At 43.2% G+C, this 27,575-nt stretch overlaps 1 protein-coding gene across 1 annotated transcript; it reads left to right on the top strand.

Annotated features, from left to right (window-relative positions):
- The first annotated feature begins 169 nt into the window (after positions 1-169).
- On the top strand, positions 170-21,940 carry TMPRSS3 (transmembrane serine protease 3). Its single transcript, XM_005500379.3, has 13 exons — positions 170-616; positions 2,053-2,197; positions 4,086-4,196; positions 5,090-5,206; positions 7,049-7,172; positions 8,209-8,334; positions 9,071-9,114; positions 9,915-10,080; positions 11,602-11,771; positions 13,402-13,497; positions 14,451-14,593; positions 16,059-16,211; positions 19,295-21,940. Exons 1-13 carry the CDS (start codon positions 599-601, stop codon positions 19,313-19,315), a joined length of 1,434 nt encoding a protein of 477 aa, XP_005500436.1. The 5' UTR covers positions 170-598; the 3' UTR covers positions 19,316-21,940.
- The last annotated feature ends 5,635 nt before the right edge of the window (positions 21,941-27,575 follow it).

Genomic DNA, 27,575 nt, shown 5'->3' with positions numbered 1-27,575 from the left:
TCTTGCAAAGCACTTCCAAAACACTGGGCAATATTTAATTATAAAAGTTATCCATAACTAAACCATGTGTCTCTTTCAAAAACCCTCTTTAAGTGTGCTTTTTGTTGCAAGCACACAGCAAAGGCTAAACCAAGTAAAGGAAGAGCAAGGGGAGCCTGTGGGCCTTGCATGCCAAAGGGATGAAGCACCTGGGGCTTCTGCCTTGGGCAACCCACCTGCAGTCTCCTCAGTTGCACAAGTTCTGATAAAAGATGAGCAAGCGCCAGCCTGTGCAGTTTGTGATGCTCTTTTGCCAAGGGATTACAGAAAGGTTTGCAAATACTTCAATATTACCTGACACTCTTAGGCTAATTAAAAAGCGTGCTGAATTTTTATCTTCCCCTCTCCACAGCCATGCCATCCGGGGCTACCCGATACCCCTCACCAGGTTGAATTTCACAGGCTGCTGCCATAATAATGCCGTATGCAACAGATGACTGAACGGGCAGCTGTGGGCAGCTCAGTGAAAAACTCTCCAGAGCAGACTGGCTTAGCAACCTCAGAATTTCCTTTTGGTTTCTTTTGATAATGAAGAAAGAAAACAGTTTTGCTTTCAACTATGACTTCTCAGGAAGAGGTGAGTGAAGCTTTGGGAGCATGCAATATCCTCTAAATAAATGATACATCAGTGTTTAGCTTTCGTGTAATGTTCTTTACCATGCTGTTTTGTTTCCTGATGGACAGCTTATGCAACAATTAGAAGACACTTTTTTAATATTTAAAAGTCATGCACAGCAAAGTGTACTTTTATTTTCCTTAAAGCTAGCAGATTACATATAAAATTTTATATATAAATATATAAAACTTATGTTCATTGACATGTACATGAAATTTTATCAAATGAAAGAGTAGAAACCTTATTGCAGTTGTTTGCTTAAAGGTGAAAAGATTTTCCAGGTGACTTAAAGATACAGTGACACAGACAAAACATGTATTCTTTGTCTTAAATATGTCATTGTAAGCATTTTCTGGGACTGACTCTGCAAACATGCTGCTTTTACAGCTTATCAGCTCCACTGTCTTTAACAAATCTGAATTTGTTTCACACCACTGTGAGTTCAAAAATCTGATTCCTTTTGCTAGTGACAGTGTGCAGAACCAGAGTCAGAAATTAGCATTTCAAATCCATTTACCCTGAATTCTAGTGTTGCCTGATTTAATTGTTTTTACTGTGCAGAAAGCAATCAAAGGTTTTCTGGAGTAAAATTCAGTGAGCCCCTGCATGAGAATCCTGTCGGGTGCTGTGCCGGTGTCATATGCTTTTTAGTCTTTCTCTTGTTTCCTATTGCAATTAAAGAGCAAGGGATGGATTCACACCCCCAGTGTGAGTTATTAAAAGTAGCTGTGGTGCTTAGACAAATTTGAACAAAAATTAACTTCAGTAGTTTGCTGGTAAATTAGTTATAAGAGATCCTCTTGTGAACATCAAGTACCTAACAGATTGCCTCCAGCTCTGGAGCTCTCAGTACAGGAAAGACAAGGACCTGCTGGAAAGGGGCCAGAGGAGGCCACAAAAATGATCAGATGGCTGGAACTGCTCTGCTGTGAGAACAGGCTGAGAGAGTTGGGGTTGTTCAGCCTGGAGAAGAGAAGGATCCAGGGAGACCTTATTGCAGCCTTTCGGTACTTAAAGGGGTTTATATGAAAGATGGAGACAGACTTTTTAGCAGGGCCTGTTGCGACAGGACAAGGGGAGATGGTTTTAAAATAAAGGAGGGGAGGTTCAGGCCAGACATGAGGAAGAATTTTTTTACACTGAGGGCAGTGAAACACTGGCCCAGGTTGCCCAGAGAGGTGGCAGATGCCCCATCCCTGGAGACATTCCAGGTCAGGCTGGACGGGGCTCTGGCAATCTGATCTAGTTGAAGATGTCCCTGCTCATTAAAGGGGTGCTGGACCAAATGACCTTTGAATGTCCCTTCCAACCTAAACTATTCTATGAGTCTACAATAACATTTTGAAAGGTAATACTTTTTTTTTTTTCCTTTCTGTATTTTAAACCTGTTGAGTTAGGTACAAGAGACAAATACCACTTCTGGAAGTCTTGAAATCATCTCTGTGACAGAAGATGAACCACCAGTACCAGAAATTCAGTTTTCCTTCAAAAGATTTTTTTGTATACCACAAGTGAAAGTGGACCCCACTGCAGATGGATCTGGTAGGGATACTGCAGAGCTTTTTGACCCTTGTTATCTAATTGGCAGGTCTTTAGCCTTACAAAACTATGCTTGTCCACTCAGTCAGAGTGTGCAATCACTTAGATGAAGAAGAAATGCAGCCTCACTCCCCCAGCTGTGAAGTTTTGCAGGCATATTAACAAGTGATCACATTTTGTGTCAGCTTGTGTACGCAAGCATTTTTCACAGACAGATCATTCACACACTTCAGCCACACAGCAAATATTTATTTGCCATGGCTTTTCAGATACACTTTTGGATGGCTTATTTGAAATTTTACCAACCTCGAAATTGGTCTGCTAAAAAACTGAATATAAAATACAGCTCAATATATTCCTATAGGTTTCATGGCAAAAATAATCATTAACTTCAACAGAGGTAGGCTGAGCATCGAGGATGAAGATAGAGCAATTTAATTTTCTGGTCCATTAGCTACTACAGCTGTCCAAGAATTTTGGTGTACCAGACACCAACTCCATTGTCAAAACCAGTTATTCAGCTACTGCTGAGAGAGTCTGTGTAGGCTGGGATTTGCTTGTGAGTCTATAAGCACTGGGAAACACTCCTCATCCTTGACTGATTGTGTCTGCCAATCTCAAATTCAAGGCTCTAAGAATGAGGGAGTGAAGAGCTGCATGAATTAAAATTGAAGACAAGGTTCTGCCAGTTCCTGTGTGTACCCATGATCAAGTTGTGTATGCTATTTTCCCACAGTTTGCCCTTTGTGTATCAGAATACGTTTGAAATGAGTGAACCATTCATTATTTTCAGTGGAAGGTGGTGTTGTCTTCCAGGATGATAATACCACTAAGTTGCAGTCAGCCATGGAGGTGGCTAGTGAGCAGGACTGCTCCAGCCCATGAAACGTGTCCTGCAATTACTTCTAATGCATATTTTGACTTTAGATGCATCCTTTTTCCTTGTATTTATAGCAAAACTTTGGACAGATTACCTTTTCCCATATTTTTCAAGACTAGTTTGGAGGTCCTGTTTTTAACAAATTTAGCTTTCTATCATTTTCAGCTAACCTTCCTTCCAAGTCCAAAAGGACCAGTGACATTCCTCCTTCTTGGAGTCCTGTCTTTTTCCAATATCCCTGCTCCTGTTTGAATCTTTGTGCTCCTCTTAATTGTTTTTAGTGCCTCTGTTACCCCAACTCTGGAGAAGTGCAGCATGCACGACACTTAGCTCCCCAGTGCACAAGGAAGAGCTATGTGGCCTCCAGCCTTGTCCCAGTATTTCAATTGTCCCACAGTGCTCAGAGCAGCATCCAGCTGGGGCTACGACTGGACAGAGCACTGGGACCACAGGCTTGGTGCCAGCAAGAGTCAGGAGGCATCACGGATAGGAACGGTTGTAGGGAAAAGACTCAAACTAGTTTGTTCATTGCTGTTTCTATTGCAAGAATTTTTCAGTCCACTTGAGTTTTCTGAAGTCTTCAGAGACTATACTTGTACCCTGCACACAGGTTTGACTACACAAACAAAACATTTTTATTCCACAACTCACATTTTCAGAAGTGCTTATATACTTGTAAAGCTCACAGTGTGATGTAGCCCACAAAAATAGAAATTTAGAGCTCACATTCTCACTTGCATTGAGGACAGGCCAAATGTTCTGTAAGGGCGTGATTCAGGACCTTGTGTGGCAAACGCTAAAGAGGTGTCTGAGAGCACTAGCCAGCCCCAAAGCACTTGGAGCCTTCTCAGTTCCTGAGCCGGGGATCCAAACCCATCCAGGTCAGGTCAGCTCCCAAAGTGCATGCAGGGGTTACCCCTGCCATTTAGTCTAATAATAGATAAATCTGTTTCATTGCAAACTCAAGCTGGTTTAACTTCACAGAATCTGTTCTCTCTGTCTGGTTTCTAGGAGATATCGAACCAACTTCGTTGTGCCATGTTTTTGTCTCCCTAAAATACTTTCCATATATCTGTGGTTTATTCCTTGCAGTAATCCTAGCAGTTGCGATTGGCCTGGGTGGTGAGTACTATTAGTTATTCATTAGGTTCTCACTTAACCATTCAAATGCTTAATTTTTCATGAGCCTTTTACTTAAAATGGAATTAAACTGCTACTGTGGCTTGTTTGCTGAAGTAAAAAAATCTTGTTGATGTGATGGCTTTAAATTTTATTTACATGTAGGGATAAAATAGATCTGGCAGTCATGAGAGGATTGGTGTAATATTTACAACACTGGACAACCCACAGCTCCAGGAAACCTTTCTCTAGTAAAACTTCACTGATTCATCTCAGGTGCTGAACTAAGAGGTTAGAAACTGGGGGAGGCTTCAGGTAGCACACACCATATTTTTCTCCTGTAATTCACTTCTCTAAGTTTGTTTTCGAAGAAATAAAGAACTTTCCCCTATCACAAACAACTTCTACAAAGGAAAAAGAAAGGTAGAATGAGTTGAGCTGTGACTGGGAAGTGTGACCTGCCTAGTTCTAGGTGCCAAATACTTTGATGCTAGAACACTGCCTGCACACCTATAGTAGGGATAAGCTTGTGACAAGTTGAGGCATCCCCTCAGGAAGGGAGTGCACTGGTTGTATTTTGCAAGGGTCTCCTTGCTTTGCTGCTGAGGGGCTGAGGCACCAGATAGAAGCTCGCCCTGGAGTGAAACATAAACTGGGTAGAGGGAGGTGGGAAGACAGCACAGACAGCAAGGCCGATTCTTCCTAGAAGTCATTATTAATGGATGAGTTTAGCAGCACCATGTAGCAACCTCCAGGTTGAATTTCAAAAGTTCCTAGAGTACAGGAGTTGTCTTTTGCTTAGCAAGATAGAAATCTGGCCACATAATGGAAGTCAGAAGTGTTAAATTAATATCCACATGTATTTTCATCACCCTGTTTTCTTTCGTTCTTTTTAGTCCAATACAACTGCATTGGGAAGTTTCGCTGCCGATCATCCTTTAAGTGTATCCAGAAATCAGCCAGGTGCAATGGTGTCTTCAACTGTAAAGAAGGGGAGGATGAGTACGGATGTGGTAATTTAAATTTGATTATAAGTCCCTCCTACCTCCTCCTGTAGCATTTGGCACATCATCAAGAAATGCATGTTGTAAAGAGTTTGGGTGAGACAAGAAAGATAGACACTGATGGATTACCTAAATCATCATTTCAGAGGATCAGTCTCCCTGAGGTACTGATTTACAGTTTATGAGAAATCAAACTGCTCTTAAGAGAAATATGAGGATTGCTGATTATTGTTACTGCCATATCAGGCATCTTTCTCCCTTAGAAGTCGAGGTGCTTCTTGACTGCTGGCATTTTCTCTGCCTCCAAGGTATATCACCACTGCATTATAGTCTGTATATACAGCACCCTCTGTATTCACTGGCACGCAGTTGCACTGTATCAGTTTTGAAGACTGCAAAAGCCTGTTAGTACCTTAAGGGACGCAGGAACTGGAGAGATCAGCACTGCCTTTTGCAAATTGAGTACCGCAGAGTTTTCTGCTTCATGTGTGAAATGCACGCCCCTGTGACTGAGTTTCTCTCTGTAATGGTTTCAGGCATCACAGTGTCATTTTAAATGGTCCATCCCTGTCCTGTACTATGGAAGATGACTTTGGTGTTTGAAGCCACTGGAGAGAAATATTAGTAAACAGAATAACTGATTTTTAGATCAGTACATGTGTAATTCTGACTCCTGTACCCAGCGGTAAGGAGGCAGCACAGCATTCCATCTGTGCAACACGGGGAATGACAGGAACCATGAGCTTTTGACCTCAGCTAACCCCACACAATTCTGTCAACCTTTGGCATGTTTTCCCCAGGGAGACATTGGGTCTCTGCAGAAACTGTGGGTGACATATTTGCTTTTCTTATCTGCCTTTACAATGCTGTAGCCCTGGCCTATGGCCACCTGAGGGAAACACCTGTCCACCAGTGACCATGTGCATGGCCTCCCTTCTCCCTGGGGAGACCATGTAGACATGTTCTTTCCCAGGTCCATGTGCTTCCTGCTCCCTGTGGCTCTGCGCCCTGGCAGTGGCTGTGGTGCAGAGGACATGGTGACATGCATGATGAAGGGACCATAGGTGATGACTCTGTACCTGGGTCTCCTGCAGTGTTTCCACATCAGTCTCTTGGCTGGTGTCACCACTTACTGCAGGGCTGGATACAGCACAGCTTATAGCCATGCTGGCTCCACAGGTTGGCTCAGCCCTGTGCAGGGCTGGTGTGAAGAGCTGCCCACAGCAAAGGCCTGTGCTGAGCAGAGCCACGCTGGTGTGACGAGGGAGTCCTTGGGAGACGAGCTCCCAACCCGCACATCTCCCCAGCCCTTACCTGCGCATCAGCCCAGACATGCCAGCCCCATTTCAACAGAGGGAAGAAGGCAGGAAACTCCATGGCAGCCCAGGGATGGCTGGGTGCAAGTGCATTCACCTTTCTGATTGTGCTGAGCAGCTCAGGTGGTGTCAACCACCTTTCGTCACTTAACTTGATCGTAGGTCTCCTTGGCAACAAGCATCTGCAGCTCCAGCTCACTGCAATCAGCAAGGCTTGCTTGGGCTCACTGGAGGGCAAGGCTGCCTTCTCCATCTGCATTAGAGCTACAATCCCCTATCCATTCCCATGAGCACAGACAATTTTCTCATGGCTGTTATAGCTCAGCATACCTTAGTTCCCTTCCTTGAGGGGAAATAACAAACAAACAAACAAACAGAAAAATTCTGTCAAAGGATCCTAGTGATGGAAAGGACAAGTAGTAAAAACTCAGTGAGCCAAGAAATGCAGATGCCACAGAGGCGCATTGACTCTGTTGTGTACCTGGTGGTTCTTCTTCACAACTCACCTGAGCTTTTCTTCTCCTGAATCTCAAAGTCAGGTTGAGTGGTAAGAAAGCAGTGCTGCAAGTGTTCACTTCTGGATCCTGGCGAACAGTCTGCTCTGATGACTGGAAAGCAGAGTATGGAAATACCACCTGCAAACACCTGGGTTTTTCAAGGTATGAACACAAAATGGAAGAAACTTTATTTGGCATTTTGAACTAACTATGAGGTTTTTAATGTTCCTAATGAAACTTTGTATTAGTCTGTGCTTTAAAAGAAAAAAATGACTTAACAATCCACCTTTGTGAATGCTACTGTTGGAGAGATTTGGGATGATGCAGGAAATAGCCCTGAATACTTGTGCACTGCAAAAACCGCTTATTACTGTTATAAACCCTGGATGACAGCTAAACATAATAGTTTGGTTAAAACTTTGCTATGGGGTGGAGGTGCCTGAACCCTGTTTGTCTCTCTAGTAGTGATACAGCCTGTCAGTGAGGCAGTAAAAATCTTATGATCATTTTCCATTTCTTTTACTTTCTCTGTAGGAAAACTGTATATACAGTTCATGTCATGACATCTGTTAAGAATTAAGGTCCGCCTCAAAAATAGAGAACATCCTGGTGAGGTGATTCTTACTAAGTTGATCACATTCCTGAACAAAGCACCATTTGTTTCACAAACTTTCACACAATTGAGAAAGAGTTTGAAGTTGTGACTAGCAATGATGCTCTGTTATTTCTTACAATGGTGTCATTCTAATTTCTGCACATTATAGTTAGCAGTATAAGGTGTCTTTAAACACATTCTTGTTGGATAAAATACATCTCAATTGTTCAACAAAAAAGACAAGAAAAAAAAATTACAAGTTATTCATCCTCCCTGTTGCAAATCATAACCCTAGAAAAAAGAGACAATGTGCCTGTCAGTTCTTCAGGTAATGTATCAACTTGTTGCAGTAAGAGCTTTATTGCAATATTCGAATTAAAATTTACTTTCACTGCCAGTTAAATGCCTTCCACACATGATTATGGCAAAAATACATGCACACTATAGGAAATGTTTCTTGGGGAGGATAGGATTACTCTATCAAGTGTCAGAATCCGATTATTGTGGTTGCTACACTGTGTTTTCATTAGCAGAACCACTGAATTATTTAAATAGATTACTGAAATGCTGTCTGAGGAAGTTGTGTTTATGGTTTATTTGCAGTTACGTGAGTTCAGGTTACCTGCCTGTGGCTGCAGTTGAAAAACAGTTTCAAAGACATTTCGTATCCCTCAGCCACTGGTTTTCAGCTGATCAAGTGACATCACTTCACAATGCAACAAACCTCAGGTATGCCTCAGCCTGTTCATCCTGACAGAAAGAAAGCAATCAACAGAAGGAGAATTACTAATCATCTGAGATTGTTGCCTGTTTTTTCAGGCATGTAGTACTTCATAAGTGGTTGGTGTTGTTATGCATCATGGAACCAAGGTTCAGTAGCAGTCTTGCTGCAATGCAAATTCAGAGCCTGATCCAAGGCCCATTAAAATCAATGAAGCATTTAAAATTAGCTATTTGAAAAGCCTGTTTATCCCATGATCCCCTTTTCTACAAATGGATAGACACCAGACACTTATATTTTTTCCATTGTGATGCAGTTTGTTTCAGTTTACAGATTTCTAGATGTTTCCCAGAGGGCGTATGAACCCTTTATGGTCCATTTCTTCCTCCTGACACTTGCTTGTTTTTCTTAGTTACCTTTCACTGAGAAGCAAGTTATGGATCCAAGGAGACTACAGATCACATGTTGAAAATTGCTGATTTGCCTCCCCTCACAAAAAAGCAAACCACTCTTCAGCAGGGGAACATATGGTCTGTAGGCTCCTGATGGTGTCTAAGCTCCTAACTTAAGTACTTCAGCCAAATGGCCTACGTAGATTGGGTTAGGACATGGCTTTGTATCTTTTTCAATAGATGAGCTACTTATATTTATGTGCACATAGCTGTATAGGAAGATTAAACAATATAGAAAAAAAACCCGGTATCCGTGGACTGGAACTAATACTGCACTGTCTTTTCATCATAGAGAGGAATGCACTTCTGGCAATGTGATCATCTTAAAATGTTTGGGTAAGAATCAGGAAAAGTGAGAATAAAATAATAAACTGTCCTTCATCCACTGCATGGCAGGAGGTGGGAGGAACGATATACTCAGGGAATACTATACCATCAATTTATCACAACAAAGAAAAATTGTATTTCTTGTATAAAATTTAAAAGAATTTCAGAAAGTGAGAATAGGCTGGGAGGGCAGATTGGGAGCATCAGGTAGCAGGAGCGTTTCAGTGAGAATCACAGTAGGAAGCAGACATGTAGGAGTCTGTGGACTGACATTGTAAGTCCAACTCTTTGACCTTTTGGTAAGAGAAAGGAAATGCTGTCTTAATATTTGTACTTCCATCCCATACCTCTCCATATCAGTTAGTTTTCAGATCAGGTTACAAGAAGTAAAAAACAGAACAAAACCAAAACAAAACCAACCAAACAAACAAAAACAAAACCACACAACAGCAAAATAATCACCAGGGAAGAGGAGATGCTTCAGCTTGTCTGTGTGTGCCCCTGAAGCCCTGTGCATTTAAGGAGGGCAGAACAGTGGGTTTTGCAGCTCAGCTGAGCACTACATCTGCAGGAGAGAAGATGTGAGCCCCACAGCCCCCATGCTGGCTGCTTGTCACGATGCTGCAGGGATGGGAGCGGGGAGGAGAAACCTCTGGGTCAGCCACAGCCTGAGATGTGGGCCATGGGGATGAGGACAGTCCTGCTGCGGACACCTCCCAGACTCAGCAAGACTAGGAGTAGAGGGGCTGAAGGTGTCCAAAACCATGAGTGTGTTTCCTCCACGGACTGTAACGTTTGCTTTCTGGCAGTGTGTGGGACACGGGCCAGCTACGGGCCGCGGATTGTGGGGGGCAACGCGTCCTCCCCCCGGCAGTGGCCCTGGCAGGTCAGCCTGCAGTTCCAGGGACATCACCTCTGCGGAGGGTCTGTCATCACCCCACGCTGGATCATCACAGCCGCCCACTGCGTCTATGAGTAAGTTCCTAAATCATCTTGTTCAGTGTGTCTCACTGACCACGCTTGCAGCAAGTCTGGATGTGGGGCCACTGCAGAAGAAGGCCAATGCACTGTACTTTGTCTTAAAAATAAACTGCAGGAGAGATTGGGTTATCTTTATTTCATAGGATTGCTCTGTAACATTCAAGCCATCTCTTTCTCTTCTTGCACAAGTGCAAGTATTTATTGAAAAAGAGTCTCCCCAAGAAGTGGTCCAGATCAAGGGCTCTAGTTTTCCAATATGCTGGACACTTCCATCTTCCTGGGAAATCAGCTTAAAACAACACTTAAATGCTAGACTTTAGGTGTCCCAATCTGCAACTTCTGTACATTGCGTGTGAGTTAACAGCTCAGGAGGAATTTGTACTTGGCTCTTCTGGTTCTCTGAGGCTCCAGAGTAAATTCCATGATCCTTTTCAAGTTGACAGGATCAATCAGTGGTAGTTAGTGAGTTGTACTGCACTTAGTGCCCATTACAACATATCCAGTGCTCCTTTTTATGCTGTTGAAGTAGTCTTTGAGTTGTAAATAGATGCTAAACAGTTATTTGGACTCCTCTTCTTTGTGTAGTTGTAAAGGTAGCCCTCTCTCTTATTTATGAGTTCTTCGGTTTTGCAGTCTCATTTGTTGCTAACAGTGCAGGAGAGCTCTTTTCCCTCTTACAAACTCCAGCCTACTTTCACCCAAGTCATTTAGACAGCTAAAATGGGATTTGTCTGACCACTTTTATGCACCCACAACACAGATGCCTGCTTCTGAGCAAGTCCTGTAGGATGCTTTTATACCCAATAGAGAGAAGAGATGGGACAGACAAACCCCACTCTCAGATCCTATTTAGAGCCCTGTGTTGCCATGAAAATAATTACTTAGGAATTCAGCATTTTAGGACTTTTGTCCTTAGCTCTGTCCCCTACAACCTGGCTGCTTGTGACATGTTCAAAGGCTGAAGGGGATGGGAGCTGGCAACACAACCCACATCCCTGGAGCCTTTTCCCAGCATGCCTGCTAACCCACTGCTAGCCCAGTAGGGTGAAGCCAGGAGATGAGGAGCTGCTTGTGTGCTGGAGGCTGAAAGATGTGGCTGCTCATCAACTGGGGGCAGAAAATCCTTCCAGAAGGAAAGCCTCGCCCTTGGAAAGACTTTGCCACAAGTGCCGCTGAGCTGATGGCTGAGCGTAGACATGTCAGGCGGTAGCATTGACTGCTGTGGGTCACGTAGGAGGACAGATATGTAGGCCAATGCAAAACTCTCATATGTTTGTAGAAAGCTGCACAGATAATATACTAATGACCCAGTGTGTTACTAAGATTAGTCACCCTTTCTGTATTTTTGGAAACTAGACACAAAACATAGCCAATATTACTAGATAAGTAAGCAAATAGAGCTGACTGTAGATAATTGCCTGTAGAGTTTTACATGGTTTGTAAACCCGGGAGACAATTAGAAAATCTGAAGGTTTTCTTGAAGGTTTTTCACTCTCTCTTACCTCTTCGTTTCAGCCTGTACTTGCCGAGCTCATGGAGTGTGCAGGTTGGTTTTGTGACTCAGCAAGACATCCAGGTTCACCCATATTCAGTGGAAAAAATTATATACCATCGAAATTATAAACCCAAGACAATGGGAAATGATATAGCACTGATGAAACTGTCAGCAACACTTCCTCTCAATGGTAATTCTTTCTGTTAGCTTTCACTTGACTTCCTCACCTTACTAGACAAAAGTGAGAAAGGTCTTTTATAGTACAGACAGGGAAATGTCTGTTGGTGCCCTATGCCTGACCCAGGACAGCTGAGTAGATCCCCACCACCTCTAAGAGCAATGAGAGATGCATAGTGTAGATATAGCCAGTCTGCTGCTGTGAGGGCAAGGCAGAGATCCCGGTTCAGACTACCCCAGCAGAAGTCCCTCGGTCTCAGTATCAGGAACTCCTTTGTACTCGATACCCAGGCACAGAGAGCAACAACGTGGTCACAGGGCTCTGCAAAATGTTCCCAGTCCATTCTAGTATTGGCTTACTGAAGGCATTTAATAATAGGCAAACATTAACTTTATTCTTTTTAAATATTTTTCCTATCTAAAATAAACACCCCACCTCATTGTACTTGGAGGTCACGGAGATTTTTATCATGTCCTTGCTGTGAGTATAGGGAGATCCAGCAGTGTCCAAAGCTGAAAATCAAGCTAAAATTGCAAAGAGAAGAAAAGGCAATTCAAATATAATGATGCTTTTAAATTAAAACTACTTTTATTTTCTCAGCAGGATGCTACCTACAGCTGACGCAGTTAGTGAACTGAAATAATGTACAATAATATTGTATGAATTTAAATGATCACCTGCCAATACATCCTAATCACTGTGAGCTCTCTGCAAAGGGGAGCTGGCTCTCTCTGATGCATCTAGACTGTCGGTTCCAAAATCAATTATCTCAAAATAATTTAAACTGCCACTTTGAATGGAAATTAAGCTTGATTTGTTGTTGTTGTTGTTATAGCTCAGCTAGTGCTGTTTTCTTTTGCTTGGGAATAGGTTTGGGAGGCTGTCAAGAACAGTAATGGCTCTGTACCTGGGACTGATACCCACTATGCCCTGGGGTGAGGACAGCAGCCTGGGGGACTTGGAGGCTCCCCATTGGGGGCTTGAGGCTTTGAGTTAGGATCATTGCACTGGGGGGAACCAAACCATCAGGAGTTGCCCAGTAATACCCTGTATCTTCCCTCCCTGTGCTCAGTGTCAGTTCATCTTGACACATCACAGTGTTTCCCTGCAAGCATCACTGATTATATTGCATGGCATTGAGTTCCCCGGAGCACAGAGGCACTGAAACTCTATGAGCTGATAAGTGGGATGCCAAGAGCACTGTAGACATCTTTTGGCCTTTCAGAAGAGGACAGAGATATGCACATGTGGCTCTTTGTACGTGCTGCTGCACAAAACCTGTTAGGAGGTGCCATGCGGTCATGCTGTGGTCAGCCATGGCCATTTCTCTGGGGTCTGATCTGCCCATAAGCTGCATAAATGGTGCATTTCTTGTTTGCTCATTCTTCAGGTTATTCACCTGCCAACACCTCCTTCTGTTGCTTTATACTAGAAACTAATTAGGCCTGATGTGGGTATTGTTTCAGACCTATGGCATTGGCCAAATGACAAAAGACCTGCACAACTGCCAGACTATTTATGTGGAGAGTGGATGGTGTTCATAACATGTTCACTGCAAGCCAACATTTTTGCTTAATTTAAAAAGCAATTATATTTTCTCTCTCTCTCTCTTTTTTTTTTTTTTTTTTTTTTTTTTTAATAGGTCACATAGAGCCAATTTGTCTGCCTAATTTTGGTGAACAGTTCCCAGCAGGGAAAATGTGCTGGGTGTCAGGATGGGGAGCAACTGTGGAAGGAGGTATTTTAAATGGTCTGGTGTTGTTCGCACTACATGAAAACATCTCATATACACTAAATACAGGATTTGGTTGGACCATTGTTCAGCATTCAGTTTTCTGGAATAGTTGGGGTTGAAAAGAAGACTTATTTCTAAATGCACAGAAAGCACAGCATTAATGCAAGAATCCACCATGCACTTTTCAAGAGAAAGCATGTATGCATTTTCAGGCAGGGTGGATGATGCAGAAATTGGATCTGTGAATAATGGCACAAAGAAAAGGGAATTCTTTCTTTTGTTTACCATGACTCACAGGTCATGTTAATCAATAATACATACTGAATCACTTTTGTGTGAAAATGCTTGAATTCTTAGGTCACTGTTTTTTATAATTCTCCAATTAATCTCATTTAACATGTTCCCATTGTTCAGAGAACAAGAACAGTATGTTACCTGACCTACAGGTAATAGCAATAGGTGGGAAAAAAATGAAAGCAAGGTTTACCACATAAAAATTGACATTAGACAGTGTGCAAATACTCTCATTTGTAGAAATGATCCATTCAAACTCTGAATAAAATAAAATAGATATTTATAAAATAAATCAGATGTTGTCAGATGATTTGCTGACTGACAGAACAGGTGATAAATTCAAAACAAATTGTGAGACTAGAATTTGAGACAGTGTCCAAGTAGCTTTTAAGTTCATTACTGTCATTGACTGTCTAGTTTGAAGTAGAAACATATGATGTGCAGCTTTATATTACATCCTGTGATAATCCACAGCTTTATAGAGTTGCTAGTCACTGGATTCTGTAAGTGACGAGACACCTAGTTTCCTTACTTGATGCTGCCGTTTTAATGATATTTCTTTCAGCCTTTCTTGCCTGTTCTTCATATACTAAAATATTTTCTGTTTATAATTAGAGATTAGTTTCAAGGATAGAGAGTTTTTTTCCTTGTTTTTTTAACAGGTGATACATCCGACACCATGAATTATGCAGGTGTTCCTCTGATTTCTAATGCAATTTGCAATCACAGGGATGTCTATGGTGGGATCATAACTTCTTCAATGCTTTGTGCTGGTTTCCTAAAGGGAGGGGTAGACACCTGCCAGGTATGGAAGTTTCCAAACTGCAATTGTGCTCATTAAGAGCAGAAATGGAAAAACATGAGTGATAAGCTATCAGAAGGCACTCCCAGGCTTTTCTTGGGCAAACATTTAGTTTTGTGCCATTTACTCTATTTACCATGAATATCTATCACTGACTGCATGCATTCATATGCTACAATTCCCTTCTTATGTTTCTTCTGTAGACCGTATCTGCTGCTTCTGAAACCAAATTTACTTAAGACATTGTTTTAATTTCTTGCTTGTGCTACAGCATGGTGCCATCCTTTCTCTGCCCTGGCTGTGGCCTCTGCACTGCACTGTGAGCAGCTCTGGAGACCTGCAAGGTGTAGAAACCCCATAGTGAAAAGCAGCCAAAGCACATACTGATAAAGAAGCAGAAGCGTGTGATTTTGGAAAAAATAGAGTGAGGCAGGGGAAGGAAAAAAGGGAGAAGTGTTTAAGTAACTCGGAGGACTGGTAATGACTCTGAGGGAGATGGGTTCACAGTAGCAATGGATCAGAGAATCCTCTACAACACAGGGTGGTGATGATTCAAAATCACTGTCAGAGTCATGACAGTGCCCACCTAGTGCCAGGTCTCATCTCCATACACACTAACGTGGACTCACCTAGCTAGTCATATATGAAGAGCAAGGGCTGGGGGAGAATTTTGTGTTTCTAGATTTTCTCAGTCCCCAGTAAGCATGGGACAAGACAAAGCAAAGGCATTAAGTGCATAGATCTTAATTTAAGTGCCTGTTTGCACAACTTCCCCAGCAAGGTACCCAGCGCCAGTATGTCACTAAGGCTGGGAGAGCTGCCCAAAGACAGCACACTCAGCACATGGCTCCATGTGACACAATGAGCCCTACTTGCCAAAGGGACAGGCTTATTCCAAATTACTTTTTTTTTTTTTTTTTTTTTTTACTTTTGTTGTACTCTCTGTGTTGCTTATAGGGCTGGAAACTGCCCAAGCAAAGTAAATTATTAGTTTTCAGTATTTAGATGTGAGTCCAGTGAGCTGAATCTGCTTAGCAAAGTGTCTGGGAAGGGCCAGAAAAGCAATGTGTGAGACTGTGTGCAGGAGCAGGCAGGGAAGGAGGTGGGTTATAAGCTTCTTGTTGGCACCTGGGCTTAGCTCAGCTCAATAGCTATGAGCTTTTTGAGAGAAGCAGCTGTGAGAAAACAAGACCACAGCATGGTGACCGCAGACTAACAATGCCGTGCCTTGCAGGACAGACATAGTCCTCAACACCTAAATGTTGTTTAATAGCAGGCTTCAGCATTGTTTCTATTGTACTGTACTGCTAATTGGGGAAATAAAAATATCCTTTTCTGAGGATCCAGAGCAGAGCAGAAACAGGAGACTTTGAATTACTGGGCTATGCTTCTTCCTCTATCTCCCCAAACAGACAGTTCCCCTCATTTTTTGGGGCACTAATGTTTGTTTTCTCTCTTTGTCCTCCAGGGAGATAGTGGAGGCCCTTTAGCATGTGAAGATATGAGTATCTGGAAGTTGGTGGGGACCACCAGCTTTGGAGTGGGCTGCGCAGAAAAGAACAAGCCGGGCGTCTACAGCCGAACCACCTCCTTCCTTGACTGGATACATGAACAGATGGAGGTCAGGTTTTGCCCTGTGTCTCCATCTCCAGTTGTTGCTTTGCAGTGACAAGGAAGTGGGGGGACACCGCAGACACCTTTCCCTGACCCGAGGGTGGGCCACTCTCCAGAGACCAGGTCCTATGCTGTCAGCATCCCTCCAGTGGTGCCAGAGATGCCGGGCTCAGCCAGTGAAGGAGGAAGGGTTGTTGTGCTTCAGGCTGACTCCCAGAAAGGGTTCTGGTGCCTAAGCAGAGGCATCTAGAGCCATTTTAGAGACCCCAGGCTGTCCTGCCTGGCCCACAGGTGTCCCTGCAGAAAGGCAAGGATCTGCACCTAGCCTTAGGTTGTATCCACCATCCCCACAGGGATGTCTCAGATAACCCTGAAATGGCTCAGGTAGATATGACAGAGGATCTGTGGGAGACCTGAGACTTTTCAGATCAACTGCTGGATATCAAGCAAAGTGCACTAAGACACCTCAAGTGTCACTAGATAGTACATGTGTAAGGCAAGTGAACTGTCCTCCACTGCCCTGGTAGGAACCCAGAGACATAGTTCACAGGTGGACACCTATGCACAGGCTCTCAGTTGTCATTTTCTTAGCTTCATGGCAAAGCTATCCTAAGCACCAAAGTCTACATTCCATCCTGCTCTAGCCTGGTCCTCACAGACAGTGGTGCCAGGGCTGCTATTCCAGCATGCAATTTGCAGGAAGGGAGGGAGGGAGGGAAGGAAGGAAGGAAGGAAAGAAGGAAGGAAGGAATAGCAACGATGCTATTCCAGCACCAGCAATACAGCCCCCAACCCTGATAGCTGCCTGTGCCACCATGATGGCACATGAGGAAACCACTCCTGCCCCCATCTCGTTTGTGAAATATGTGAGATTTCCTCCTCAAACCAAAGTGCCAATATCAAGCATTCACAGACAAGGAAATGCCTGAAATAAGGTTATGTGTGTAATTTCAGTTCAGTCTCCCATCTGTATACTATATGACACATTCTGTTTTCACAACCTATATTACACATGAAGATTTATGCTATCACATGCCTATCTGTCACTCAACAAAGCTAAAGAAGAAAGAATAACATTTCCAAATCATAGAACCACAGAATGGTTGGGGTTGGAAGGGATGTCTGGAGATCATCTAGTCCAACCCACCTGCTAAAGAAGGTTCACCCAGAGCAGATCACACAGAAACGTGTCCAGATGGGTTTTGAATGTCTCCAGAGAAGGAGACTCCACAGCCTCGCTGGGCAGCCTGTTCCAGTGCTCTGGTGCCCTCAAAGTAAAGAAGTTTCTCCTCATGTTTGGGTGGAACTTCTGTGCTTCAGTCTGTGCCTGTTGCTCCTCATCCTGTCACTGGGCACCACTGAAAGGAGTCTGGTCTCATCCTCTTGACACCCACCCTTGAAATATTTATAAACATTGATAAGATCCCCTCTCAGCCTTCTCTTCTCCAGGCTGAACAGACCCAGCTCTCTCAGTCTTTCCTGATAAGAAAGATGCTCTAGACCCCTAATCATCTTCGTACGCCACTGTTGGACTCCTTCCAGTAATTCTTGTCCTACTTAAACTGGAGAGCCCAGAACTGGGCGTAGTGCTCCAGATGTGGCATCACCAGAGCAGAGTACAGGGGGATAACCTCCCTTGACCTGCTGGTAACACTTTTCCTAATGCACCCCGGAATTTTGAAGACCTCTAATATTACTTTTTTTTTTTTTCTTCCCCCCAAATATATACATCATTGTGATTCATTTGTAGATTAAGAAGCCCAGACATTTCAGATGAAGAGTTCATATCCAATGACAGCATAGATTTCTATTATAAAGAAGTGATCAAAGGGGAAAAAAAGTACAGCTAAATCTTTGTTTAGCTAAATGCTAAGATGTTATAATTTTTCACAGGGAAACATTAATTAATCAATTTATCCTCTTAGAAAGGATTTTCAACTACAGCACAGTAACATGGACACTCTTTAATGGACTCTGAAACAAATGGAAAGAAAATAGAGCTAGTGTGCCTTCAAAAATGGAACCAAGGTAATGGCTTGCACCTGGCATAATGGTGCTGATCTGCTCTTACCTGCCATTGCTCACCATGGACTGGGGTTTGTTTGGTCTTTCCAGAAGTTTCTTCAAACAAAATTAACTCTCATAGCTAAGGCTTAGCAAATGAGTTAGGAAAAAGATCCATTTTGATCTAAGAGATGCAAAATTGCAACATAAGGAATTTCGCCATCAGCATGCCCTTAGAGGCTTTCTTTCTGGAAATTAGCTTTATAGGAGCTCAGCCATCAGGGCCAATAATCTAATGCAAGCCATGATCAAAGAAGAGGCATTTGTGTTTTCTGATCTTCCATTTCCAGTTTTGAAACATGAATAAAGCACTTCTGTTGCTCAGATTTTTGGGAGGACACAAACATTTTGCTAAAGGCTCTCTCCTGTGAGTGCAAAGCACTTGCTTTCCACTATGGTGGAAATTAGTTGATGTCATTTAGCAAGATGTTTCTCCAACACATTGAACAGAATTTCTGCTGCCTCCATTTTGAACAGCTCTCCCATTAGGGAGAAAGAAAAAAGTTTATAGCACTAAGGGGAGTACCAGTGACCTACTGTCTGAGAAATATTGTGCCTCAACTTTTAAATCTAATAGATATGAAAGGTTCCCATCCCAGAAAAAAAAAAAAAAGGTAATGGAACAACTAAGAGGAAATAAAATAAACCCTTTCAAAGGCTACTTAGCTCGCCGCATGCATGTATCCCATGCATGCAGTATCTAGCATTATTACTAATATATTCCTCCACGCCCTGTAACCATAGTTCTTTATGAGCCTTCTGTTCTTCAGCTTTGCATAAGCTGAGAACCAGTGAACTAAAGTGGTGAGACAAGCTGATGGCATTTGCTCAGGCTCACAGTGCACGCAATGGGAATTGGAGCACGTGTGTTTTTCTGAAGAACTTCAGCTGCGGAACTGGCTCCAGCAGCCCCCTGGTTCCTTTGGTGACCCTAGTACAGCATGGAAAAAATGTCATTCCCTTTCAGAGTTCAATAGGTGGCAACATGAGTATTTGAATAGATGCACATCTGATTTTTCTTCTCAGAGAGAAGAACTGCAGACCTGAGGACAGCAGCAGTGCGCTGGGCTTCTGAAAACCCGCATCATGCTCCAGTCCCACAGAAGGACCCACCACACTCTTCTGGACACCTGCTCTGGGCTTTGTACCTTCATACACTACTTTTAACCATTCCTTTTTGGAACCAGTATTTAATGAAAACTGTTGCATAATCAGGCTATTTTGTGTGGAAGAGGCAGCTGGATGCTGGATGATGGGCATGCGCATCAACTGTCAGCTACAAATTCCACATGTAGAAAAAGTGCTGAGACTGATAACCCAGGATGCTATCATGATAAAGTTTTGCAGGCACAATGAGCAAAAGACTAAAGAAACTTCAGATCAGGTTGCAAGCTATTGCTTTAGCACTTACCTTCCAAGAACCGACTTCAAAATACTTTTTTTCCTGAAAGTACTCATATATAAGGTCCATGCTCTGTTGCAAAGGCAGCAACATCTTTCATTGAAGCCATAAAGCAAGCAGGAAGCAAGCAGCTGGTGATTTTGGCAAGCATTTGGCAAGTATGGTTAACTTCTTATAATAGAAAAAATCTCTGGATCCAAATCTTTTATAATGTGGCTGTGAACAAAGTCCCTAAAAATTGAATTCTTAGGTGTTTCCTTATGGTAAATAGCTCTGAAATGAACAACACACAGGTTTTAACTTTACTGAAAAATTCTGAGATTACAGAACAAGCTTAAAGGAAGAGGAGCTTCTTTACCGCCTTCAATAGACCATAGAGCCAAACCCATTGCTCTACCTGTGATGTATCATGCAGTGCAACAGCCATTGAGTACTCCCCAGCTCACACCATGTAGTACAGTCCACCAATGCTCAGTCACCTTCCCTGTTTTCCCTCCCTTTCTCTGCAGACAGGACAGTGAAGATCCCACACTCTTTGTGCCTATTGGTGACATCAGTGGTGTGGATGAACCGATGCCAGCCAGGCAAGGGACAAAATATCTGAAGTGCTGCTGTGGTTTCCTGCTTTACAAGCCATTTTAATATAACAGCCTCATGTTGCTAAGTTGGAAGGTGTCCAATCATTTTGTACTTGCCCTTTCTTAAATCCTGGGATGAAAGTCATCAATTTTAGAACTGACTGCCAGGGACTAGGTAGGCTGAATACTGGATAGTATCGCCAGAGTTTTTGAATATCAGCCAAAATTGATCTTATCATCTGATCAAGGGCTGCTGATTTTCTTGAAATGTGGTTTTGGATGCAGTCTGTATGCTTCTGAATCAGTATCTGCATCACCACTGTCACCCATTACTGATGCAAGAAAGCATCAGTGGAATTGAAACTCTTTTCTCACTGCAACGTATTAGGTCAAAATTGAGAAAGAACAGGAAACCTGTATGAACTGTCAACCTCCATGTTCTTCTGTGGATACTAACTTTGATCTTAGAGGACATTGAATCACTATCTTTCACCTTGGCTAAAGAAACTGCAGTGCAATGGAAAAAGCACTTCCAGAAATGGCATGTTGTTGGAAAGAAGACAGAAGCATTATTGCAAAGCTGACACAAAAACTGGAATGAAATGGTAAATTTCAACTAGACAGAACCAGAGTTTTAATGTTCACTGTTATAACATTTTCACAGCCTCAACATGGTTCATGTTTTAGTATTATCAGCAGTCTGGAGATAAGGACACTGCTTCCTGAGCTCACAGAGCTGTTATTTCATATTTCTGAAAACACCCCTGAAAATTGATTTTTAACTCCTTCTATTTACATAAAAAAAAAAAAAAAAAAAAAAAAACAACCAACCAAACAAACAAAACCAAAAACAAACCAAACCAAAACCAAACCAAACAAAAAACTGTACAATAAATACCCATCGTGGTCTGCCTCTATATTAGAAAGAAGTCCAATGTAAAATGTAGAGAGCTAGTGAACTCTTACGAACAAGAAGCCACATTGCCCCCACCCCCAGGTCAATGGCAAGCACTTAAGGGTAGACTTAACCAAGGCTCACAGAGCTGCAAATCTTTCTTTCTGATTTCTGTTATGCCCCTTGCTGTGGTGTTTTAGATATAGGCAGAATACAAAAGAGTCTCTCCGTAAAGCTGGATCTTCCTTCCCCAGTGTATGCCACTAACATGCATGCCAGAGGTTTAAAAAAAAATAAATATAATCATAATATTAACATGTTTCTTTGTGTTAACACAAGTGAAGATATACAAGGTTTTAGGACATTTTCTATGGGAAGAGTTTTATACAGACATGAGCATTGTGTATTATTCAAAGAGAGGTGGGATTGATGAAGCATTTTCTAACTTGTGGACTCAGATCACTGGTTGAAAGGGTTGGTTTGACATAGAATTGCATTACAGCCGTAGTACCCCTCAGAAATACAACCCGCTTGTATGCATAGACTGTGGAGCAAACTCACATCAATATGTAATAGACTCTCAGGAAATGAATCCAGCGTATAACTTCACAGGAAATGTCCAGCATATAAAAAAACCCCAAAACCTCCTTTGCCATTCATCAGCTGTTCCTGTCATGATGTTTAAGTCCAGAAACTGAGACAAAGCTGATAAGTTTGGATGAACCAGATGTGACATGTGTTCAAAAGGCACTTTTCCTGAACAGGCTGAAAAATATCACATAGATAAACTCTCCTTTGGCCAATGTGAAGTTCTTTTTTTTCACTTGAGATGTACAAATAAAGAAGGCAATTTCTGTAAAGACACAGACCTAAGCATAAAAACAAATGCCTAAGTTTGGTGTCTGAGAAAGCAGAAGTGTTTTCTGAGAGGTGACATGCTTTTAACAAGCTAACACATCCTTCGCCAGGAAGCAATCACTGCGCAGAGGCGGGGATGCCACACAGCTCTGCTGGTAGAGGCTGCCTCACTGTCAAGACTCGTGTAAGTCTGTAAGTGTGAATACAAGAACTGAACATTAAATTAAAAAGCAAAAAATAGATCTGGCTCATCCAATTTTCTGAGGGCCTTCAACATCCAAGGAAAGCAGGTTGAAATCTTACATTCTAAGTGCTGCACTGTAAATCTTGGTGTTGTGGTGACAAACCTAGTTTGATCACTGAAAGGCACACACTCTCCAATATCTCTGCGAGTGTAGTACTATTTTAGGTTATGCAGATAAAATTTCTTCAACAAATAGCCCTGTGAGAAGCACTATCACTCGTGTGGGCAGCAGGAGCCTGAGATTGCATAAAGCACGGTAAGAAGTGAGCTTACTTCAGCTGTTTAACTTTAGGGAAGGTACAAGGAAGTCTTTCTTATCTGAACTGAAAGAGCGCACTAGATCATTGCCTTTAATCTCTGGTTGTGGTGGGTTTTTTTGTATTTTACTCAAACAGAGGCTTCTGAGTTTGATTTGTTGCTTTTGTCACACATTTTCTTGTTGGTGGAACTCCAGCCTCAGTAGAGGACAGCAGGTTGTGACCCCAACATCTAGGCTGATTAGCTGGGAAGGATTTTGAACAGCTTGCTTCAAAATTCAGCAGGAGAGAGGTAAAAATGTAGCCTTGTGGATGGCACAAAATGCTCAGATCAATTTTTTCCAATCAAAAGAAAACTGACTCTGTACCTTTTTTTCCTTTTTTTTTTCTGAAAAGCGCTTTGGTAGCTGCAAGTCTGAGCAATATGAATGTTCAAAGTGCAATGGGCAAAAGTAAAAAAAAATAATGATCCCATATTTACTAATGCTAGATTGCATTTACACAAGGCAAATGCAGGCACATAACTGGCAGCTGAGTGAGGAGCCTGGCCTCACCTCAGGTACCCACATTAATTCTGCTCTGAGGTTAGCAGCACACATCAGTGTGTCCCCATAGCCAGGGCTGGGTACAGCTGCGTGGTGAAAACAAGCTTGATAACATGCAGCCTTAGAAGGCCAAAGCAACTGCTTCAGTCCTGTAGCAGAGGACTAAATAAATGCAAATAAGCTGAAGCAAGTGGGATGCTACCCTGTGCATCCACTTTTTAAAGACTGTTCCCTGCAGAGCCTGGTGTGGGCAGGCTGGTGGGGCTCTGGTGGCTGGGTGACTGCCTGTGGCTTTCCCAAGAAAGGATTTACGTAATTATTGTTGATTTAAATTACAGTGGCTCCCAAGAGCAGTAGTGGGAATGTGGCCTTCTTTTCTGACATGCGATCTTAAAATAAATATGGTCCCCTCGAAGCTTTCAAATGAGAGAGGGATGGCAGTGAGGGAGTAAAAAATTAGAAGGGGAGAGTAAAACTTAAGACTGTCTTGAAGTACCACAGCATAAAGCGCTTGAGGGAGGAAATGATCTGTACTTAAAAATCGAATTACCAGTAAATTATAACTCTTTTCTAAAGATTTCCCACTTTTTGCATAGACAGTCAAATGGGAGTGTTAGATCCTCTTTTTACAACTGACATGCATCATTTATTTGAGCAACCTTATTCTCAGCAGTATTGCCTCTATTAGAAATTAATTTGAAATGCTTATGATAATATTGAGCCCACAGCAGATGGCAGCATACATCAAAATTTTGCCTACATCCTCCATTAAAAAAAAAACAAAACAAAAAACAAACCACAAAACTAAACTGACTAAACAGCCTCAACTGCCAGAAATGGGCAATGAGAACACCATTATGGTCCCCATTGCACTCTTGGCTATTTGAGGAAAAGTTACTGGGGAGATGCAGCTGTCCCAGCAGAACTGGGGACTCCCAGTCAGCTGGAGAATGGTCAGAGCATACACCAGCCTGCCCAGGTCTCTGGTCAGCGTTGATCGTGGCTCCCCAGACTGTGTGGCTGTGCTGTGTGCTGGCTCCTTACAGTATGGGATGCCCTGGAAATCATGGCCTCAGGCTTTCTCATGCTTTGATGCATTTAAAAGCAATATATTTGATATATTTAATATATTAAAGAATTACAGCGGAATAGCAGTAAGGTATAACTGCAAAGCTGGTTTTGATCCAGAAAGATCTGTGGAGCAGTATGTTATCCACATCTCCAGCTACCTTGCTAGACTATTCATGTCTGAGACTGCAGCTATAATTGAATAATAGCAGTGAAAAAGAAAAGCTTCGCTACAAATGATTTTGGGTCGCTCACTAATGGCAGAAAAAAAAAAGTTTATTTAGAGATTTAGCAAACTTTTTTTTTTCTTTACTAGAACTTTTACTAGGATTAGGATGGCCTCATAACTTACAGAGTTCAGGGGAAAAATATAGTTCTCACATACAAATACTTCTGTAGAGGTACCCAATGTTAGATACTTGCCATGTTCAGATGCCCCTTAGATAGCTTAATTTTAATAAACTCTTAAAGCAGGTAGGAAAATGCAAGTTAAGCTTCTCCAGAAAGAAATTACTTCGTTGAGCTGAGGCTGCAGTGAAAGTGAAGGGAGTGGGGGTGTGAACTGGATGATCTTTTGAGGTCCCTTCCAATCCAACCTATTCTATTATTCTATGATTCTATTTAAGGTTTCCTTCACCTCCTCTTCTTGCTTCTCCCTGTAGGAGGAGTAAGGTAGGGCCATGTCAGCGGGAGCCTGCAGTCCCTGTCCTGCCATGGCACTGCGTCCCCACCTCCACCCACACCACCATAATCCCTGCTTTTTATAGCACCTCCTGTGCAATACCCCTAGATCCTCTCTGCCTCTCAAGACCTCTTTCTTGCCTCACAAGCCCCTTGCTTTCTCCACTCCTCTGTATCCCTAAATACACACATTGCCTCGCCTGGTTGCCCCTGGTGTCCCCTGCCCATGGGATGTGGCTGGGCAGGAGGCAGGACAAGCAGCAGCCAGCCGGTCAGTACAACTACTGATCTGCTGATGCCAAACCAAAGCCTGAAACCTCCCTGTTTTTCCTTCAATGGGGACAGTCATTCAGAGCTCTTTCTTCCTCCCAGCTGCAAATTTGCACAAAACTTGTCAGAAGTAGGTATGGCTGTTTCAATAGTTTATCTTCCAGTTTCTCTCTCAAATTCATTTAAAATGTTCAACAGGTTCAGGAGCCATCAGGGGACCTGGAAACCAGGCAGGAGGAGGGCAAAAAAACAGGTGAAACCCCACAGGTATCCCCAAGGCATGGGATAGCTTCAAGCCTTCATTCCCTCCCAAAGGTAGCAGCTTCTCCTTCTCCTCAACTCCTCACCCCCCCAGGGATGAAGCCTCTCTTGCTGTCCCCACACAGATGCCAAGCCTGGCAGAGCTGGGTCACCCACTCCAGGAAGGGGGAGCCACTCGCAGCCCCGTCTGGTGGCCACAATGTCTGGGTACTCTGCACCCCTCCTTCCCAGGGCAAGCACAGCCCTGCTGGCCACCTTACCCTTTGGCCTTGGGCAATCAAGCCTTAAGGGGTTTGTCTTCTTGGGTGTGGTGGAGAAAAGAATGAAGCCTCAAAAAGACAGACAGGCTTGAAATAAGCCAGCAAGCCACCACCACCACCAAACACCTGGAAAAGTTAAAAAGCTTTATGGTTGTGGTTCATTTCCAGCATCTCTCTGGGACCTTGGCTCTCCCCCCATTTTACAGGCACCGCCAGCCCAGGAGCACCCTGAAAGGGTGTGTTTGGTGAAGATTGGACTCCACGGAGAAAATCAAGCCCAGGTCAGTGGCTGCAGAGGCAGAGCACATCTCATTGCCTCAGGTGGCTGTGAGGACACCCATGGAGGAGCCCCTGCTTCCATCAAAGGGGCTCGGAGCCATTGCACTTGCTGACAGGGTCAGGCAGAGCGAACTGGGAGCACCTCAGTTTACACGTTGCCAAATGCAAGGTCTTTTTTTCCCTCACTGCTGTGTAATGCCAGATACATTGTGTGTGTGCTACACTGGGATCGGCATTTCCCACCTTTCTGAATCCGAGGGCCAGAGAGTCATTTTAAACAAAGCTAGGGAACATCCTGCAATGTGCGGCCAAAATGATTTTTTTTTTAATTTACAAGTAGAGATGACTCTTCACTTATGCTAGTTTCCTTTCTCTAGTCACTCACTTGTACTTGTGGGCACATGTTCCTATTTTTAAAGATTTTTTTTCTTTTCTTTTTTTTTTGGCAGCTGCTGTGCAGATCCCCCTCTGGTCACTAACAGGCTGAGACAGGAGACTCAGAAAGGCTGCTCCAGATGATGAATGAATTCCCTTTCACATTGCCATGGGACAGTAAGCAGATGCTGACCACTGATTTCTCTGGGACCTGAAGCTGCTCACCCCTGCCTGAAACATGGCTGAGCTGGAGAGAAGAGTGGTGACTGCTGTTCCCAGCAGCTCTCTGAGCACTGCCAGCATCCTGTTGTGGGGCAGCAGAAACACCACGGTGAGACCCGTTCTTATGGAGACCTGCCTGTCACCGGGGATTTGTCACTCACTAGAATTTCATAAATCGCACACACACACTGAAGTGTGAAGGCTACAGCAGAGCAGGGCTGTCCCAGGAGAAGGCCAGTGCCCACACCACTGCCCTTCCCTCGGGAAGGCCTCCAGCAGCCCTGGGATGGCTGTTTGGTCCCAAAGGCTGCCTGTCCCTGAGGGCTGCCTGCACCCAGTTTGTGCCTCCCTGGGGTAACCCCTCCACCTACACTGGGCAGCAGGCAGCAGGGTCACCCCTTTTACCATACTGACATCACCAGCTCTGCAATGTTGACTGAGCCTTTGTAAGTCCCTATGGGCAGCATCTGCAACTGGTATGAGCCCAATATTTTAAACCCCTATCCTTAGGCCCTGTAGAAGTTCCTGGGAAGCAACAGAAACCACAGACATATAGGGGAAACTGACTTTTTCCAGATTGCTTTGCTGATGATATTTTTGCAGCACAAAGGGCAGAAGTGCAGCTCCACTTGACCCATTACCCCAGTGTTCCCTGGTGCTACAGGTAACCTGTGTATGCTATCCAGCAAGGACATAAAAAACAGGCCCCCAGCAAGCCCCCCTGTCATATACCTGGAAGAACATATCTACCAGATACTGTTAAAACAAAGGAAGGGTAATAACAAGCCCCTTTGCAAACCCATGTGCATTTGACTCTGTGCCTATGTGCCTCGCTAAAAAAGAAAACCCTGTTCTTGCTTTTTTTCCCAGCACTTGCTGCCCCTGTTCACCTTGTCCCTGAACGGAACGTTATTTGAAGGCTCCCCATCATGTGCATAATTTAAGGAGTAAATAAAAGATACTGCTGTATACACACATAAAAGCATTGACTTGGTGATTCATCATGTTAAAGATAACTATTTAGCAACTGGTAGAACACACACTTACTGATAAATGAGAGCTGGGCTAGCACTGGTGTGAATGACCAACTGGGTGGTCAAACATCTCTGCCA

Source organism: Columba livia, chromosome 1 (genome assembly GCF_036013475.1).
Source record: "Columba livia isolate bColLiv1 breed racing homer chromosome 1, bColLiv1.pat.W.v2, whole genome shotgun sequence".
Lineage (NCBI taxonomy): Eukaryota > Metazoa > Chordata > Aves > Columbiformes > Columbidae > Columba > Columba livia.
This window is presented reverse-complemented; position numbering and strand designations above follow the sequence as displayed.